The 15,909-nt window shown below is 39.3% G+C and overlaps 1 protein-coding gene across 2 annotated transcripts in view; it reads left to right on the plus strand.

The window, feature by feature from the left end:
- The first annotated feature begins 372 nt into the window (after positions 1 to 372).
- GNPTAB (N-acetylglucosamine-1-phosphate transferase subunits alpha and beta) overlaps positions 373 to 15,909 on the plus strand; it is a 43,602-nt gene continuing 28,065 nt past the window's right edge. For both annotated transcript variants that reach the window (XM_083830099.1, XM_083830098.1), the window contains exons 1-7: positions 373 to 614; positions 5,278 to 5,363; positions 9,087 to 9,206; positions 11,206 to 11,247; positions 12,103 to 12,308; positions 13,002 to 13,066; positions 13,333 to 13,467. In XM_083830099.1, the coding sequence (XP_083686225.1) occupies positions 498 to 614; positions 5,278 to 5,363; positions 9,087 to 9,206; positions 11,206 to 11,247; positions 12,103 to 12,308; positions 13,002 to 13,066; positions 13,333 to 13,467 (771 nt within the window). In that variant the 5' untranslated portion in view covers positions 373 to 497. The remainder of the gene's footprint in view (positions 615 to 5,277; positions 5,364 to 9,086; positions 9,207 to 11,205; positions 11,248 to 12,102; positions 12,309 to 13,001; positions 13,067 to 13,332; positions 13,468 to 15,909) is intronic.

Genomic DNA, 15,909 nt, shown 5'->3' on the forward strand with positions numbered 1-15,909 from the left:
AGGCATGCAGATTCAGGACCTTTAATTAGGTTCTTATCACGTTTTTGTCTCAGGAAACACTCTTGAAGAAACCCATGAGTAGCTTCTTCTAGCCTGCCGCTTCTCCTTTCACGAACCTATCTCCCTGCACTTAATTTCTGTGCTGAATCACACCAAGAAATGCTTCAGCGAGAATTCAGCGCGCAGCTCTATTGCACCTCATGCCAGGACGGCACGCCTCTGCCCACACCCCTGCGGAGAAAAATCGCGCGGACAAATCCCTCACGCCAGTAAGCTGCCTGGAGGCCGCCCGGGGCCTAGCGGGCCGCCAGCGGGGCCCGAGAGCCGCCGCCAGGTGGCGCCGCGGCGCTGCCGGAAGGGGCGCGGGTGGTGGCGGCGGCGGAGGCGGGACCCGCCCGCCCGGCCCGGCGCATGGCAGCGCGCTGAGGCGGGCCGCCCCGGGCCGCACCGCGCAGGGCCGAGCCGGCCCGGGTGGCGGTGGCGGCGGCCGGCGGGCCATGCTGCTGAAGCTGCTGCAGCGCCAGACCTACACGTGCCTGTCGCACCGCTATGGGCCCTGCCTCTGCCTCGGCGGCCTCGTCCTCATGATCGTCTCCGCGCTGCAGTTCGGGGAGGTCAGTACGGCGGGCAGCGCGATTCCATCCTGCTCTTCTAGCCGAGCCGTGCCGAGCCGAGCCGTGCCGTGCCGAGCCGAGCCGTGGCTCGGGCGGCTTTGAAGGGGGTTAGCGTGCTATGGCCCTGCCGTTCGGGAGGAGAGTTCCTACAGCAGGCAGCACGAAGCCGCGGAGGGGGGCACGTTCATCGCTGTCACTGATTTATTTCGTCCTTGTGCCGCTCCGCTTTGGCTCGGGGTGGCCCCGGGCGGGTGGAAGTGGCACGGCTGCGGTGCTGCCCCTGGCCCGGCCCGGCCCGGCACGGCAGGATAAACCCGGCTCCAGGCGTGCCCGGGGCTGCTGTTAGATCGTTTCCAGGGAAAAATGCTGCAGGAGCGCCTGCTTTCTTGACCTGTGCAACTTTCCCCCTTTCCAGCACCAGGTGGTTTATTGGGGCTGTATTATTTTTGTTTGGAACAGCCTGACGGGACTCATGTAGGGCCTGTGCTTAGCATAGCCTTCAGACAGCGATTGGGAGTGACAGCTTTCTCCCAGCTAGAGTTTAAGGAGTTAAACCTGCAGTCTGTCTTACACTGCTTGCTGCTGATCAGTCGGTACTGCGGTGCAAGTGATGCGATACGACTTCTACTTTGTCTTATATAAGATTTTATACACGTGTATGGTATATTTCGAAGTTTCACTACGTATTACCCTGTCTATTTTGGAAGCCACCAAAGAGAATATCAGGAGAGGAAGAAAGATCTTGCTCGCTGTAGTGCTCAAGAAGCATTCATGGAATTAAAGACTTGGTCAGTGTAAAAGGATGGCCATGCTAAATGCAAACAGACAGGTATTTCCCAATTCCTAAATTTCTCAAGATTCTCAAGACAAATTTTGCTGCTGTTTTGGTGGTGTTTCCCCCCTCCCCGTTTTATTTTGATGAGCTCTTTCAGACTTTAAAAAAAAAAAAAAAGAGAGAAAAGCCATGAAGAGCATTATCTGAAACTATGGTGGAGCACAATCAGAAGTGTATTCTGTCTGGATGCTCACTGTCTTTCATGAGGTGCTTCCTCTCTGCTGTCTTGCAGTGGTCACAAGTTGCTGAAACGCTTTGAAACCACGAGTGAGATAGTTGAGCCGTCTGTTTATATGTGATTGTCAGCTTTTGTTTTAAAGCTGATTGATAGATATCTCTTGGTGCTATGAAACTTCAAGTAAACTTTTGCTTTTCCCCAGAATCGGGACCTAAGGCAAACCTCAGCATTTCTGAGAGCTTTTATAAACTGCTTCAATACTTGTCCAAATTACAACTGATTTTGCTGAGAATGAGTCCAAGTCACTTCTCAGAATACCTAATTTGAGTTTGCTATTTCCAGTCTTTTTAATACCAGAACTATTTGGAAAGCTTAGATGCTATTTAGACAGTGAGCAAATAAGTGGCAGATTGATGTGGGAGTGAATTTTCAAAACTCTATGTTAAAAATAAAAGAAAAGTGACCAGAAGTCTTCTAATCGTGCTTGGTAAAAACACTCCTACCCTGCACACCACCCAAAAAAGCTACAAACTAAATCAAATGTCTGCATAAATACAAAAACAAACAAACAAAAAAGCTCTTTAAAAATAAATAAGTGGATGATGATGAATAAGATCAGTAAGAGATGTTTGCATGCATTTTGCCTTTGAATTTTATGATTTAAAGTGTTCCTGTCCTGGTAAACAGTAGTAGTTTAAGGATTTAGGAGAGACTGGGCTTGTGAAAATAAACACTGTCAGGCCTCTTCTGGCAGCAGTAGTAAGAATGGAAAAGATTTCTGTTCTTCAGTATACAGTCTGCAAAGTAGCAGCAGATAAAATTTATAAGAATTTTGAACTCGAAACCAAGAAATCTTTCTAGTAATCATCAGGTGGACCATATTAATGTTCCGTGGAGATTTCTTAAGCGATAAAGCAGCAATGCCTATCAGCCTCTGTTGTCTGAACAGAGTTTGCGGTTCCTTTTTTCCCCTGCCCCCAGAGCCAGCTTTTTTGTCCAAGTAAGCAAAATAGCATCTGCTTGTTTAGAGTCATACTAATATTTATATTAGTGCTGACATGGAAATGGATGGTTAGAGAAAAAAAAAAATGAGACTGGGAATAACGTCCTAACAGCCTCAAGATGAAAATGAGTGATTTCAAGAAAAAAAAAATTATCCTAGTGAAATAACAGTGCATTAAGCATGATTCAGCTGTAACGTATGGGATAGCCAGGTGTAAGCCAATGCTGTAGCCTAGTCTTAAGATGTTTTGAGTTTTATGACAGTTTGCCTGTAAACCATTCTTAGCTGACCTTCCATAGGTCATTTAGCTTTGTAAAATGTTTTATAAATGGAAGAAGTGAGATGCTGTTGTCACACTGCTGATACAGTATCTCGTGATAGAGGGTCTCTCCATTTGTTGTTGTTCCTTACTAGTTTTAAGTATCTGCATGTAAAGTTTAAGTAGAGGCCCGTAGGCATTATTGCAATGTAAGCAATGAGAGAAGAAAACAGAAGCAGAATGTATCAGGTGGGAAGCCTGTAACTTCTTTTCCTAAACATCTATCCAAAGAGAGCTGCCATGGTTCTCTTCCAGTACAATTGCACAAATACAGAAAGCAAATGTTTGAATGGTTAATGCTTTTCTTCCAGAGAGCTGTATTCATACAATAAAATACATTTTTGTTTTTACTCAGATAATTCAGTATTTCTTCTAGAAGCAGATCAGTGTGTGTCAATTCTTAATTAGCAGTAATTACAGATGTTAATGCGTAGATAGCTTTCATTATGTACTGTTTTAAACTAATGTATTGGGCAGAAGGACATAATGATTTGGGCATGAAGAAGTGTAATAGCGTGTTTGATATTTAAGGAAGGAGATTTTATGCTCACCTTGTAAATCATGTGTCCTTTGTGTATGAGGAACAAGCTTGTACAGATGTGATTTGGACTACAAAGAGGCTGTGCAGCTTTGGAAATATATTTTGTGTGCTTGTCACTGACGCGTGATGGGACTTCCCTGTTCTGTATACTCTTCAGAAGGCTTTAATTTACTTTAGCAGGCATGAGAGTATAGAGATGTGTATCTTCTTAAAATGGAGGGAGGTAGCCTCTAAAATTACGGTTTTGAGTGCTATTTTAAAGAAATGATAGAGTTTATAGTTGCCATAAAACATAAGCAACAGTGACATTTGAATCTAAGACCGGTGTGAAACAAGCACTGTAATTTTGTTTTCCCAGTACATATTTATATGTACTTCTGCACATAAAATAAACCACTGCCCTTTCATCTCTCTAAAGCAACACAAGATGATACTGTAATTTTTAAGATTGAACTTCAGCTGTAAAAGATGTGGAAAGTTTATCTAAGAGCAGGATCTTCTATATATAGGAGAATTTTATCTCAAATTACTCATGCTTTTTTGCTATATCAAAGCATATGAAACATTTTTAGTATTGGAAAGTCTGATTTTTCTGCTTGGAACGATGATTTCAGATACTCTGTTAGTAATAGAGATGCAACCACATGCCTTTGTTCAATATTTATGTGTGTATATACACATGTGTGTGTATATATATATATATACACATTTAAAAATAACATTGGAATGTAAACATGCAGCTTTCTAAAGTACAAATCTTCTTGTGATTGTGCTCCCATAGAGCTAATGTGTGAATATGCTGTTGAATGTGGCTTGCTGGCAAAAGACTGACATTTTAGCTAAGCGATCTTGGTGGCTGGATGAAGCTGGGGGAGACAATCCTGCCTTCAGCTGTGTGTTCCCACCATTCCTCGTCTGCCCCAGCATCCGAGCTGGGGAGGCTAAGCTGATCTGTTTTCTGAGGGTTCATTTCCCTGCTGGTTTAGCTCCGTGACTTGGCTCTCTGCAGGGTCTGGCGAATGCCAGCTTCAAGTTAAAGGGAGGGGCAGAAATGCAGGGGGATGGAAGAGTCTGCAGCCCACAGGAGTACGGAGCTGTTGGGTTAGTTTGGTTGCCATGTTAGACTCACCTGGACTGGGAAACAGCTATCGTGTTTTAAGTTTGTGCCCAGGTTAATCTGCATAATTTGATATGCCCTGGGCTGGCTGTTTGTTTTCAAAGCTCAGAGTGCAGAGATAGACTCCAATATGTCCTATATGAGAACAGAAAGGAAGATGATGAAAATTGTGAAAATTGAAGATTGTGAAAATTGATGGGGGGGTCCTGCTTGTATTGAAGTATATTTGTTTTAGGGCCTCAGTTTTGAGAAGATGCTGCTGCATTAAAAAAAAATAAATAAATCATAGAATCGTAGAATCATTAGGGTTGGAAAAGACCTCCAAGATCATCTGGTCCAACCATTGCCCTATTACCAATGTCACCCACTAGACCATGTCCCTAAAGGTTCAGAGACAAGGAGGATGTAATCAAAATGAATAGTAACTTAAAAAGTGTGTCCACAAAACATGAAGTCCTTTCTTGCAGAGAAAAAAACAATGTTTATTGTAATTGTGCGCTCTAAGTTCTATGTCTGATTGCTGACTCAGTGTAATAATTTAGTTTGGATTAATTAAGTCAGATGTGCATTAATGTGTAGATCAACTTGAGTGAAATCGGTCGTGAGTAAAAGTTTCAAAAGTAAGTGTCTAATTTTAGAAGATGGTGACATCGAGTATTTTTCTTTTCAGGTTGTGTTGGAGTGGAGTAGAGACCAATATCATGTTATGTTTGATTCATACAGAGACAACGTTGCTGGCAAATCATTTCAAAATCGGTGAGCTATACTTGTAGTTAGCATATCGCATGTTGTACTGTTCAATGAATTCTCAAATATTTAAATCAGATATTCTAGATGAAGTAACGTACTGCTGAGTAGTACTTTATTGTAAGGGCTCTAAATCTGCGATGAATTGTTAACTTAGAGATTCTAAAACCGTGAGTTAGTGGTTAATTTCCCAACTTAGAAGGTGTTTGGAATTTGGAAGTTCTAGTCATATATGACAGTTTGTTTTAAATGCATTTAATTCATCCAGTCTATAAGGAGATATCGGAATGGCAATAATGTTAACAGTGAAGGGGGAGACATGAAATATTTTCTATATTAAGGTAAGAAAATAGAAGTACTGTTCCTGTGAACTTAAAATTCCCACTTCTAGTGTTTTTGGAAAAGTTATTTTTGATTTACCTTGACTTTTCTGTGGCATCTTATATGGGACGTTATTTAGCAGAAAAGTCACAAAGGTAGCAAGAAAAAGCTTTTTAAAGCAAGCTAAATGCACTGGAGAAGTCACAGCAAATTGGAAACCAAGTCATATGGGTCATTTGCTTCAGCTGTGCTAACTTCTGTGTGGCTGCTTGTGGTTTCATAGTTCATATCTGAATAGTCACAGGGTCTGTTGCTCAGGAAGTCAGTGGACGGTGAATTGGTAGGTGGAAGAAGCTTACTAAGGAGATATCATCTGACTCTTTTAAGTGTTGATGCACTTGACTGGAAAAAGCCCTGAAAGCAGATGTGTAATCTGCCTTGAGGTTTGTTGAATCATGAGACAGTAGAAATGATCAAATCAGTTCATCATGTTTTAGCTGGTGCAAGATAATTCTTTAAAAGTACATTGCACGGTATTTGTGAGTACTACTCGCAATTTCATCTCTTACTTCCCTCCTCTGTTTTCTAAAGGAAGACAGATAAAGCAGAGTGACACAACTCGTACAGATTATTAACTTGTATGTGTTTCTGCAGTGCTGGAGTGAAAGCATGATTGTTTCTGTCAGTACTAAAGTTCTGCCTTTGTGTTAATTAAGTACAGAGTTTTTACAAAATGGCAGAGTTTGTCCAAAACAAAATTGCAAGTCTTACTGTCGTGATGTAATAGTCAAAATCAGTCAACTTACATGGTCTATTTTCATATTTCATTTCAGTTAGCTCATCTTGGGCCTAATCTGTTTGCCAGATTGGTATCTGTGATGAAGACCAAAAGCGTAAGCTCACATGAAGGAAAAACATAGCTACAGAATTTAAGTGAAGAAAGTTTTTGAACTTTTCTGACCTTAACTTGCAAAAGACTTTGTGTACTTAAAATAATGTTAGAGAAGGATAATGTGGAAGTAGCTTTCCTGTTCCTTTTTAATTTTAAAGCAAAATGCCATTAGGCGCTTCTCAAAATATAAAGTCTCAGTGCTTTTTAAGAGGTTTTGAAATTAATCAGAAAGCTTTGAAAGAGACCACAAGGTGAAATCTTAACACTGTTGCTGATCCTAATTGGTAGCAGTGTTAATTAGGAGCAAAAAATTGTGTATATGTTTTTTTATTACTGTGTTTGATAACCACTACTTTCCCAAACAGTGTGTTAATTTGCTGTAAAAATATATTAAGAAAATTTCAGATTAACTTATATTTGGATAAATTGTGAACTAATTGATCAGCAAACAGTTCACTTGCTTTGATTTTTTTTTTTGTAATTGTCTCTATAGACATTACTAATGAAGATCAAGCCACACCAGGGTTAATTCAGAGCTGACATTTCAATGCTACAAGTTAAGTGTAGTAAATTACACAGTTCTATTTGCTATTGTATAGAAACAAGCTATTAGCAAATTATAAACTGGGGAGTGGCTTTACAGAAGTATAAATAGTACTAAAATTGCCTCATAGCTTAGACTGAGTTGGAATTTAGGCTTTTCTTTTTCCACATTTTATGTTCTTAAATGAAGGCTGTGTAAATAAACTCTGCCCTTTGCCCAGGAGACTGAGAGTTGTGCACCTTTGAGATCAGCTAATTTGAGTCAGGTGCTTCCACCTAAAACGGGTTTCCTAGCTGTAGAAATCAAGGGCCTGCCAACCCAATAATGTAACTGATCACAACAAGCATGGCAAAGCTGGAGGAGCTTCTGCCATTGAATTTCTAGTTCTGTGAAAGACTCAAAACATACAGGGAGTTGCACCTGTTAATGAGCTACTGTGTCTCCTGAGAAAGAGGTAGAATAACTGATTAGGAGGGGTAGCCCTAATCTGCAAATTGACTTTTTTGTCAGCTGAGAATGTAGCCTCCTGCAGAGTATTGCACCTCAGAAGTGAGGTAGGCTTTCTGGATGGTGCTGCTGAGGAAGGCAGTGCCTCCTGCTAGATGTTCAAGCTGTCTTTATGGTGACCCCCCAGCAGCCCTTAGGTGTTAGCTTAAGTTGTTAGGAACTGCAGTGAATTGAGTGCAAAACGTTCACATCCCTTGTGTTGTGACCAGCTGCTGCCTGCCGGTTTGCCGAATTTTGCACTTCAGTTACTGAGTCTCAGCCAGTAGAAAACAAAGATGTGTGGAAATTGTCTGCATGCCTTGCTGTGCAAGGGAAGGTGGAGGAGATACCTACGAACTGCCTGTCTCTCTGTTGTTTGAAGGATGCCATGCAGTGGGTGGGGAGGGAACACCTTTTCCTTGGATATTTCATTGTGTGTCCCAGTGGATCTTAGTGTTAAAACACTTGCTCAGTGTTTGCTATCCAAACACTGCTTTTCTCCTGTTTGTTTTCACTTGTCTATTTCATGAAAACAAATGACAGAGAGAGAAATCAACATCCAAGGGTCTAAGCTTAAGTTCAATTTAATATGCTTGGCAGGAGGCTGGATTGTTGGATTCTGCTAAAGTGTGTGAAGGCCTACAGTTTAGGAAGGTATTATAGCTTGACACTGCAACTTGTGAAAATAATGGTTGGGGCATCCCCCTGCGCTCTGGGACTGAGAGGTTCATCTCTGGCAGCAGCCTGGAGCACCTGCTGAAACAGAGCTGTGGGCCTCAGGGAGGAGATAACCACAAACAAATAGAAAATAAGTACTCAAAGATTTTCTTTGCTGCTTCTGCATTAGGTACGCTAGGACATCTGTAACTGTTCAGCAGCAGTTTCACAGTATTAAAGTGTGTCAAGAATGGGTTTGACTGCTGTGTCTAGTGTCTGAGTTCATGTATCCTACGTAGGTTGTTAGTTTGTGAAATGCTCTGTTACTGAGATCTAAGAGGTATTAGGGTAAAGATGTGGTTCTGCTGAGATCTTATTGGCTGTGGGCAATTAAATAACACAAAGTGTGATTTAAGTCTTTACACTTTGTGCTGTCCTGTCTAATTTGGTTAGCTGGTGAATTAAAGATGTGCCTAGATGCTGGTACTGTCTTGAGAAATATTTAATGGGTTGCTAGGTGTTTGATTATAGGTTAACATGTAGTGAAATTTAGAGTATAAATGGCAAATTTCGTTTAGTTAGTGAATTGTTGTGAATTGTTATGGCCTCAGTAGGTCTTCTTTTGGTTTTATGTCTGTGCTGTTTTGTCAAAGGCTGGTGTATAATTACGAAATTATATATATTTATAGCTAAAGGGAAGCTTTTTTCTTTGTCTCTTCAGCTCAGACACCAAGCATTTTTGTTCCTTGACGGGAACTGCTATTGTAGGATGCCACAAACACTTGTAATGTAATATTAAACAGCTCATGTAGCTTTCATTTGAATTATGTAGGCTTTGTTTACCCATGCCGATTGATGTGGTATACACCTGGGTGAACGGCACAGATGTTGAACTGATCAAAGAATTGCAACAGGTCAGAGAACAGATGGAGGAAGAACAGAAAATAATGAGGTAATAATCTCATGTATTTTTTTTCCCTTGCACTAACAATAGCAATCTGATGTGGTACTAGCCCTCTTTCTTCTCTCCCTTGTTGCTCAACATGAAAATCCAAACTGATTTTCTGTCTTCATTTGATTATTCTCAAAACCCTTCTTTCAGTTCTACATTTAGCCATGAAGTGCTGTGTAATCAGAAAACTGTTTAAAATATAGAGCATGATAATTTAAAGTAATTAAGGCTGTTCTGTCTTGAATTTGTAAAAATGCTGTGCAGAAAACTGTGCTTTTTTGTTTGTCATGTTGTATGGATTTCTGTAACTGTTCCTGGATAATAATAAAACTATATCTTACATGTTTAATATCTCTTCATCCCCCTCCTACTCATCCCCCAATATTTCTTTTCATACTGGCCTTAATAACATATACTTGAGCATATGTTTCTTAAAGGCTCCTTAAAAATAGATTTGTAGTCTCCTAAACACAGAAACTGAGGAATAGGAAAATAATTTATTCAGGTTATAGACATATTGTTCAACCTTCTAACTAAGGCAACAGGGAGGGCGATGTAATGCTGTGTTCAGAATGTTAGAGATTGCGCTATACTGGTCTGTAAAATCACTGATCTAAAGACTGCAGTTAGTGCCCAGCTTTGTTTTCTAGCAAGCACATGCAGATACAGATACCTTGGGTTGTTTTGTAACCACTGATTTAGTTCTTTATTAGCAACTCCATGGTCGTGTGATCAGTTTTGGACAGAAAAATGCTAAATGAAAGAACAAGACTTTAGTTTAAGTGTTTGTGTCAATTCAGAATAATCAGAAATCCACAAGTGAGTGTAACGATTGATCTGATTTTTGGCATGTTATGACTTGCAGTTAGGTACCATTAACAGTGTGATCACAACTGAAGTTCTAGGCCTCTGGTTTGCTACTTAAATTGCAAAATACATTAAGTGTAAACATCTTAAATATAGGCATGGTCTCTGCTCTGAAGACCTTTCATGTTTATACTAATCATTCCCTAGCAGTTTACATAGCAAACATCAGTGGTTTCAGCTCCATGATACTTATGGGCAAAGAGCTGCTGTGATTCCTGTTTTAGCAAGGGAAAGCCACACATTTTGTCCTTCCATAACACTGATCTGGAAAGTTTATATCAAACTCAGGGGTAAGACTCATGTCCATGTCATGTTCATCATCTACAGGGACAGTTGGTTCTTTCCTTATAGATATCAACACCCACCAACCCCCTTTGTATTTTGAAATTGGTTAGCACAGTTTAAAAAAAAAATAAAAATAAAAAATGGTTCAAAGGATCAAGGTGAATGTGGAAGACAAAGGCAAAGACTATAAATCTCTGCTAATGAGCATATATTCTGTACTGCATAGTAAAACTTAGTAATTTGTTCCTTTTTTATTGATCCACCTGAATCAAATTAGTCACTGTCCAGGTGCTTTATTCTTCAGGGGGAGAGAGAGTAGCTTGATGGATGGTGCTTCGCTTTTTGTTGGCGTGTTTAGGAGGTGCCCTTGGGATTGTATTATTATTATTTTTTTTGCATCATCATTGCTCTACCTGTGCATTAACCTTCATCAGTTTCTGCATGTACACGGCCAAGGCATGGTAGACCTTAACAGAATATATATCATAGACAAAACTATGAACTCACTCCAGTTTCAGGTCAGTAATTCCTGTTTTTTTATCAGTGCTTTTCCTATTAACAGCAGTTTCGTTAAATAATCTAATAATAACCCCTGAAAATCTTGTTAGCAGAGTCGCACTGCTGCAGCTCCTGGCACTAGCAAGGATTTTCGGGTTCTGGTGCGCAGCGGGGGAGCACATGTCAGCCTGTGCTTGCCTAAGTAGGCTAATGGCAAGGGATTGGCAGTTTTATAGCTGGGTTATCGCTGATTTCACAACACGTTCCTGACTCAGAACTCTGAAATTAGATTTAATTCTTTACAATCAACTCAGAGTTACTTAATGTGGTTGTTTTCATTTTGTAATAGAGAAATCCTTGGAAAGAATGCAACAGAGCCAACAAAGAAGAGGTAAGGGGTTTTGGGTTTTTGTTTTGTCTTGGCTATAAATTGAAATAACTATGTCCTACTCATTTTTAGTTGAAAGCAACTGTCGGGGAGGTGGGGTAAAGGGGTATTGTGTTTGTTTTTCTACAGCCTGAGCACGCTTTCCTTCTGTGTCATTTCAAGAGAAGTTGACAACATGATACTATATATGTTGAATAACAGTAATGCAGTTGTGAAGTATGAGCCTCTTAGTGTGACAATTTCTGAAATTCAAAAAGCCTTTACTTGTCACTAGTTAGGCATAGTTCGTATTCTGAGTGTGGATTTTTAGTGCATATGTACCTCGAGTTTTATAATTCAAAAGTATTAAGATTATTTTTTTTCCAGCAGTACCTTTACCTGCCATTTGTGTACACAGTGCTGTAAGTCATTGTTTGTGGAGGGGCCAAGGCTCATGTGTCTCTGCACTGCCAGGAAGCAGCAGGGCCTGCTCTGTCCTGTTCTTAACTTGGCCTGGTTGTTCTGTAGAGATCTTTATAAGGTGTCCTCTGTAGTTGAATCTCTGCAAACATTGAAATGTTTGAAAAAATTTTTGAAATTTTTGATAAATAAAAATACATGATTGAGAAAAGAGATGTGTTTTTGAGGAGAGGAGGCAAGGAACTGGGGAACAAGTTACGGGAATGTGCTGAACTGTAACAGTAAGATATTTGTTTTCTACAGCAAAATAAGTATGCTCTTAATTGTTCCCACCCTTTCTTCAACAGATGTTGGAAATAATTGATCAGATTTTACAAAAACATCTCTCATTGCACCTAGTATTGATTTTTGTTGTAAATTTTCTAGTGTGTTAAATACACCTTTGGTATTTTGCTACAGTGAGAAGCAACTGGAATGTTTGCTGACACACTGCGTTAAAGTGCCAATGCTTGTCCTGGATCCTGCGCTGCCGACCAATGTCACGCTGAAAGACCTCCTGTCCATTCATCCTGCTCTACAAGCTGCTAACAATATGTTCTTTGTAGCAAAACCAAAAAATCCTTCTACCAATGTGACAGTAATTGTTTTTGATAGCCATAAGGATGGTAAGAACCTATTTGACAGTTTCCATATCGTTTTCTAGGGAAAGATTTTCACTAAGTTGCTGTGAGTTAGGTTGTATTGTCTTCCATTACTGACTCTGCCACTAATTTTCTGTTTGACTTTAGCAAGTTGTACTGTGTCTCTTCCCCTCAGTCTGTTTCTTTAAATGATGACATCACTGATACTGTTTCTTATCTCCCAGACATCTGATTATGAAAGATTAAACAGTTCCGTACTCTTGAAGTACTGTTGCAAAACAGACTTGATATCTGAAAATCTGTGTTGCACTGATGATCTCAGAAGACTGAGGCTAAGACTGCGGATTAGTTTTAGAAATCATCTTTTAATTGCTGTGATGTGAAGGGTGAATATTGTGCAAAAAATTCTGCCTTTGTTAAAAGGATTGTACACTGTAAAAAAAAAAAAAATTATCTGTGTGTTCAACACTTACAAGTAGTATCTTAGAACAGGTACAGGCTTCTTATTTTAATACATAGTGCCCAACCCACTACCACCCACTTACCCAAACACTGGTGTTTATTTTACTGGCAAGATTATTTGACAAGTATAAAGACAAATCTTCACTCCATAAACATCCAAAAGTTCTTAATTTGCAAAAGTCTATCTTAGTTTCTGGAATATACAAAAGAAATGACTTCCAGTTTTTGATTTGCAATGTATTTTATTTATTCTAGTTGAAGCTGCCCATTCTGGAATGTTAAAAGACAACAGCAAACAGATAGTATGGAGGGGCTACTTGGTATGTACTTTTAAAATCTGTTAATTAGCTTTTAGTTTTTGTATGTCCTAAACTTTGTGTTTTTCGGAATTATTTCTGTGCTATACACCCTTCGTAACTCATACGTTGTGATAAGTAAAAGCTTTTAAAATTACCTTTATTTCAGTGTTGAGGTTTGGGTCAGAACTACACTCTATTAAATCTGTCATCTGCTGAAGGGTTGTCAGATAATGTGAATCACTGTAAATTTAAAGAAAGGACTTTTTACCCTGTCATCCTGTTTTTAGACTACAGACAAAGAAGTTCCAGGCTTAGTGTTAATGCAAGACTTGGCCTTCCTTAGTGGATTTCCAGCTACATTCAAAGAAACAAATCAGCTACGAACAAAACTACCGGAGAGTCTGGCCTCTAAAGTAAAACTGGTAAGGATGTAGAGGAAAGAGTAATTTATTTGTATTGTTTTTTATTTGTTTGCTTTTAAGTACTTCACATACAGACCTTACCTACCTAACAGGAGAACTGTTGCAGGTGACTTAGGATGTTTCTGATAGTCATCTGTGACCCTTTTTCTGAGTTGTGAAGAATAGTAAATAGTGACTCAAATTGTTGCCTTCCAAATGCCAATTGTCCGTTCTGTGACTGCAAGTTATTAGGCTTTAGATTTTTAGCTTGCAACTAGTTGAAAAATACCAGACTTACCATTTTCTCTCAGCCATTTGCTATAGGCTGTTGTCTTACTGAAGTGTATTGTATCACTGGTTTGTTTAATGTGACAGAATTTTGTTTGTGTGATTTCTTAGCTTTTTTTATTCCTTCTTTGCTTTTGAAGAATAGTCTTAATAGTAGGAGCAATGAATTGTTTCACAGCTGAATGCTGTATTTCTTTCTGCCAAGTACTCTGTATGCTACTAAGCGATTTATACTTAACTTATCCATCTGCAAGACAACAGTAGAACACAATTTGTGTGACTGTGCCATCCATTAACATTTTGTGCCTTCCTTTCTCTCCTAACATTTGGACAACTTTTCCAGTTACAGACCTGTTTAACAGACAGGTAAAAGTTTCAGAAATCTGTCAAAATCATTGTCTTATGCATGACAATGGATCTTACGGAGAGATGTGAGTGAGCTTTCCTTCTGAAGCAAGTGCTCAACAGGAAGAAGAATGCTGGTCTGCTGCTAGTTAACCAAGCTGAGTGTTCTGTAAAGGGAGCTTTGGGAAGATGGTGATGTGAAAGGGGCTGAGGCCAGGGAGCTTGTAGAGGAGAAGGGAGTTAGCAAGGCTAAGGGTATGTAGAGCCTTGGGATGTCAATCCATAAAAAAATCTTTGTTAGTCGGATGCCCACTTGTAGAATGTGATAATTCACTTTGTGACTTGTTCTTGGTGCTTGAAAGAGTATGACTTGCTTTCTTTTTCTCTCTATAGCAGGCTGGGTTATAAAATCATGTATTCAGCTACAGCTGAAAGGATACTTTTAAAATGGTTTCATAGGCTGGTCACGCTCCAATTTAATGCAAGCTGAATTTCTTCATTCTTGTCTTAGCAAGACAAGCAGGTTGTTTTAGAATCTCAATAACAATGGTTAGAAACCTTGTTAAGTAAACATATTTGTACCTCTCATCCTACCCACTCTTATGTAGCTTACTATAAATCGCTCTTAAATAGTTTTTTACACTTAAATAGCTCTTCTTCTTTGGTTTTGTTTACATCTCCTGTGTATTTGTAGAGAGTACATGTATAGCTTCTCCTAGCTTTTGTTTTAGTGAGTTAATCATGTTGTGCTATTTGCACACCACTGGCTCTCCATTCATCTCATCCTTCTGGCAGCCCTTTCCTGGCACTCCCACTGTGAATTTGTCTGTCTTCAACATGATCAACAAGAATTTTGTATTTTAAATGAAGCATCACCAGAACTTTCTATACAGTGACAAGTTCATAGTAGGTAGCTAACCCAAGGCCAGCAAACTTGCTGTATGCTATGTTATGCTCATTGTAAACAATGTTGCCAGTGTTTCTACATGACCTCCATTGCCTCCTACCACTGCGTTGTACTGATGCTGTTCATAAAATAGTCTACCATCACTCACAAAAATAGCAAGAAGTGTATTCTGATGTGTTAGTGGCGTCCTTCCACTTTTTTCTCAGTGGTATATTGGTAAGATTGCGGTGGATACTCATGAGGTCCATCTACCAGTCTGTGTTTCTTTTAAATGCTTTCAGTATGTTTTCTTAAAATAGCTTAAAATGGTGTTTACTGTAAGGAAATAGATGGTTATCCAACAAGAGGTGCTACTTAGGTTTTTCTCTCTGAGATTCTAGTTTCTTTGTTTCAAGCCTGAATAAGGAATGTTGGTTGAATGCTTCCTGGCTTAGAGACATTGGAAGAATCCAAATGTAAATATATTGAAGGGGAAAAGGTAGTGTTTGATTCTTACTGTAGATAGAGCTATACTGAAAATTCTAAAATGTTCAGAGCTCAAACTGCTTTAAATGAATCAAAAAAAAAAAAGCCAACAACTTAAAACAGGATCCTGAAAGTGAAATATATGTAAACACATTTACATTTAAATAATTTTAAAATTGCATGATTTCCTTGCTGAAAATATCTTTGTCTAACTGCTGCCTTCATTTTGAATAAAAAGAATGAAATTAGTAGGACAGTCATGGTAACTGGAAATCCCTGAGCTAAAATACTATTCTGCATTTAAAAGCAAGTTGAAACATCTTTGAGCTCATACAACGATTGTTCTTTGAGAATTGCTGCCAACAGATTCTCATTTCCTAAGAATCTGTACATAGTCCTGTGGTTGTTATAACCTGTGTCTGTTTCTAGACAATAAGAATGGTAAATTAATAACACCA

This window comes from Anser anser, assembly GCF_964211835.1.
Source record: "Anser anser genome assembly, chromosome: 1".
In the NCBI taxonomy this organism is placed as follows: domain Eukaryota; kingdom Metazoa; phylum Chordata; class Aves; order Anseriformes; family Anatidae; genus Anser; species Anser anser.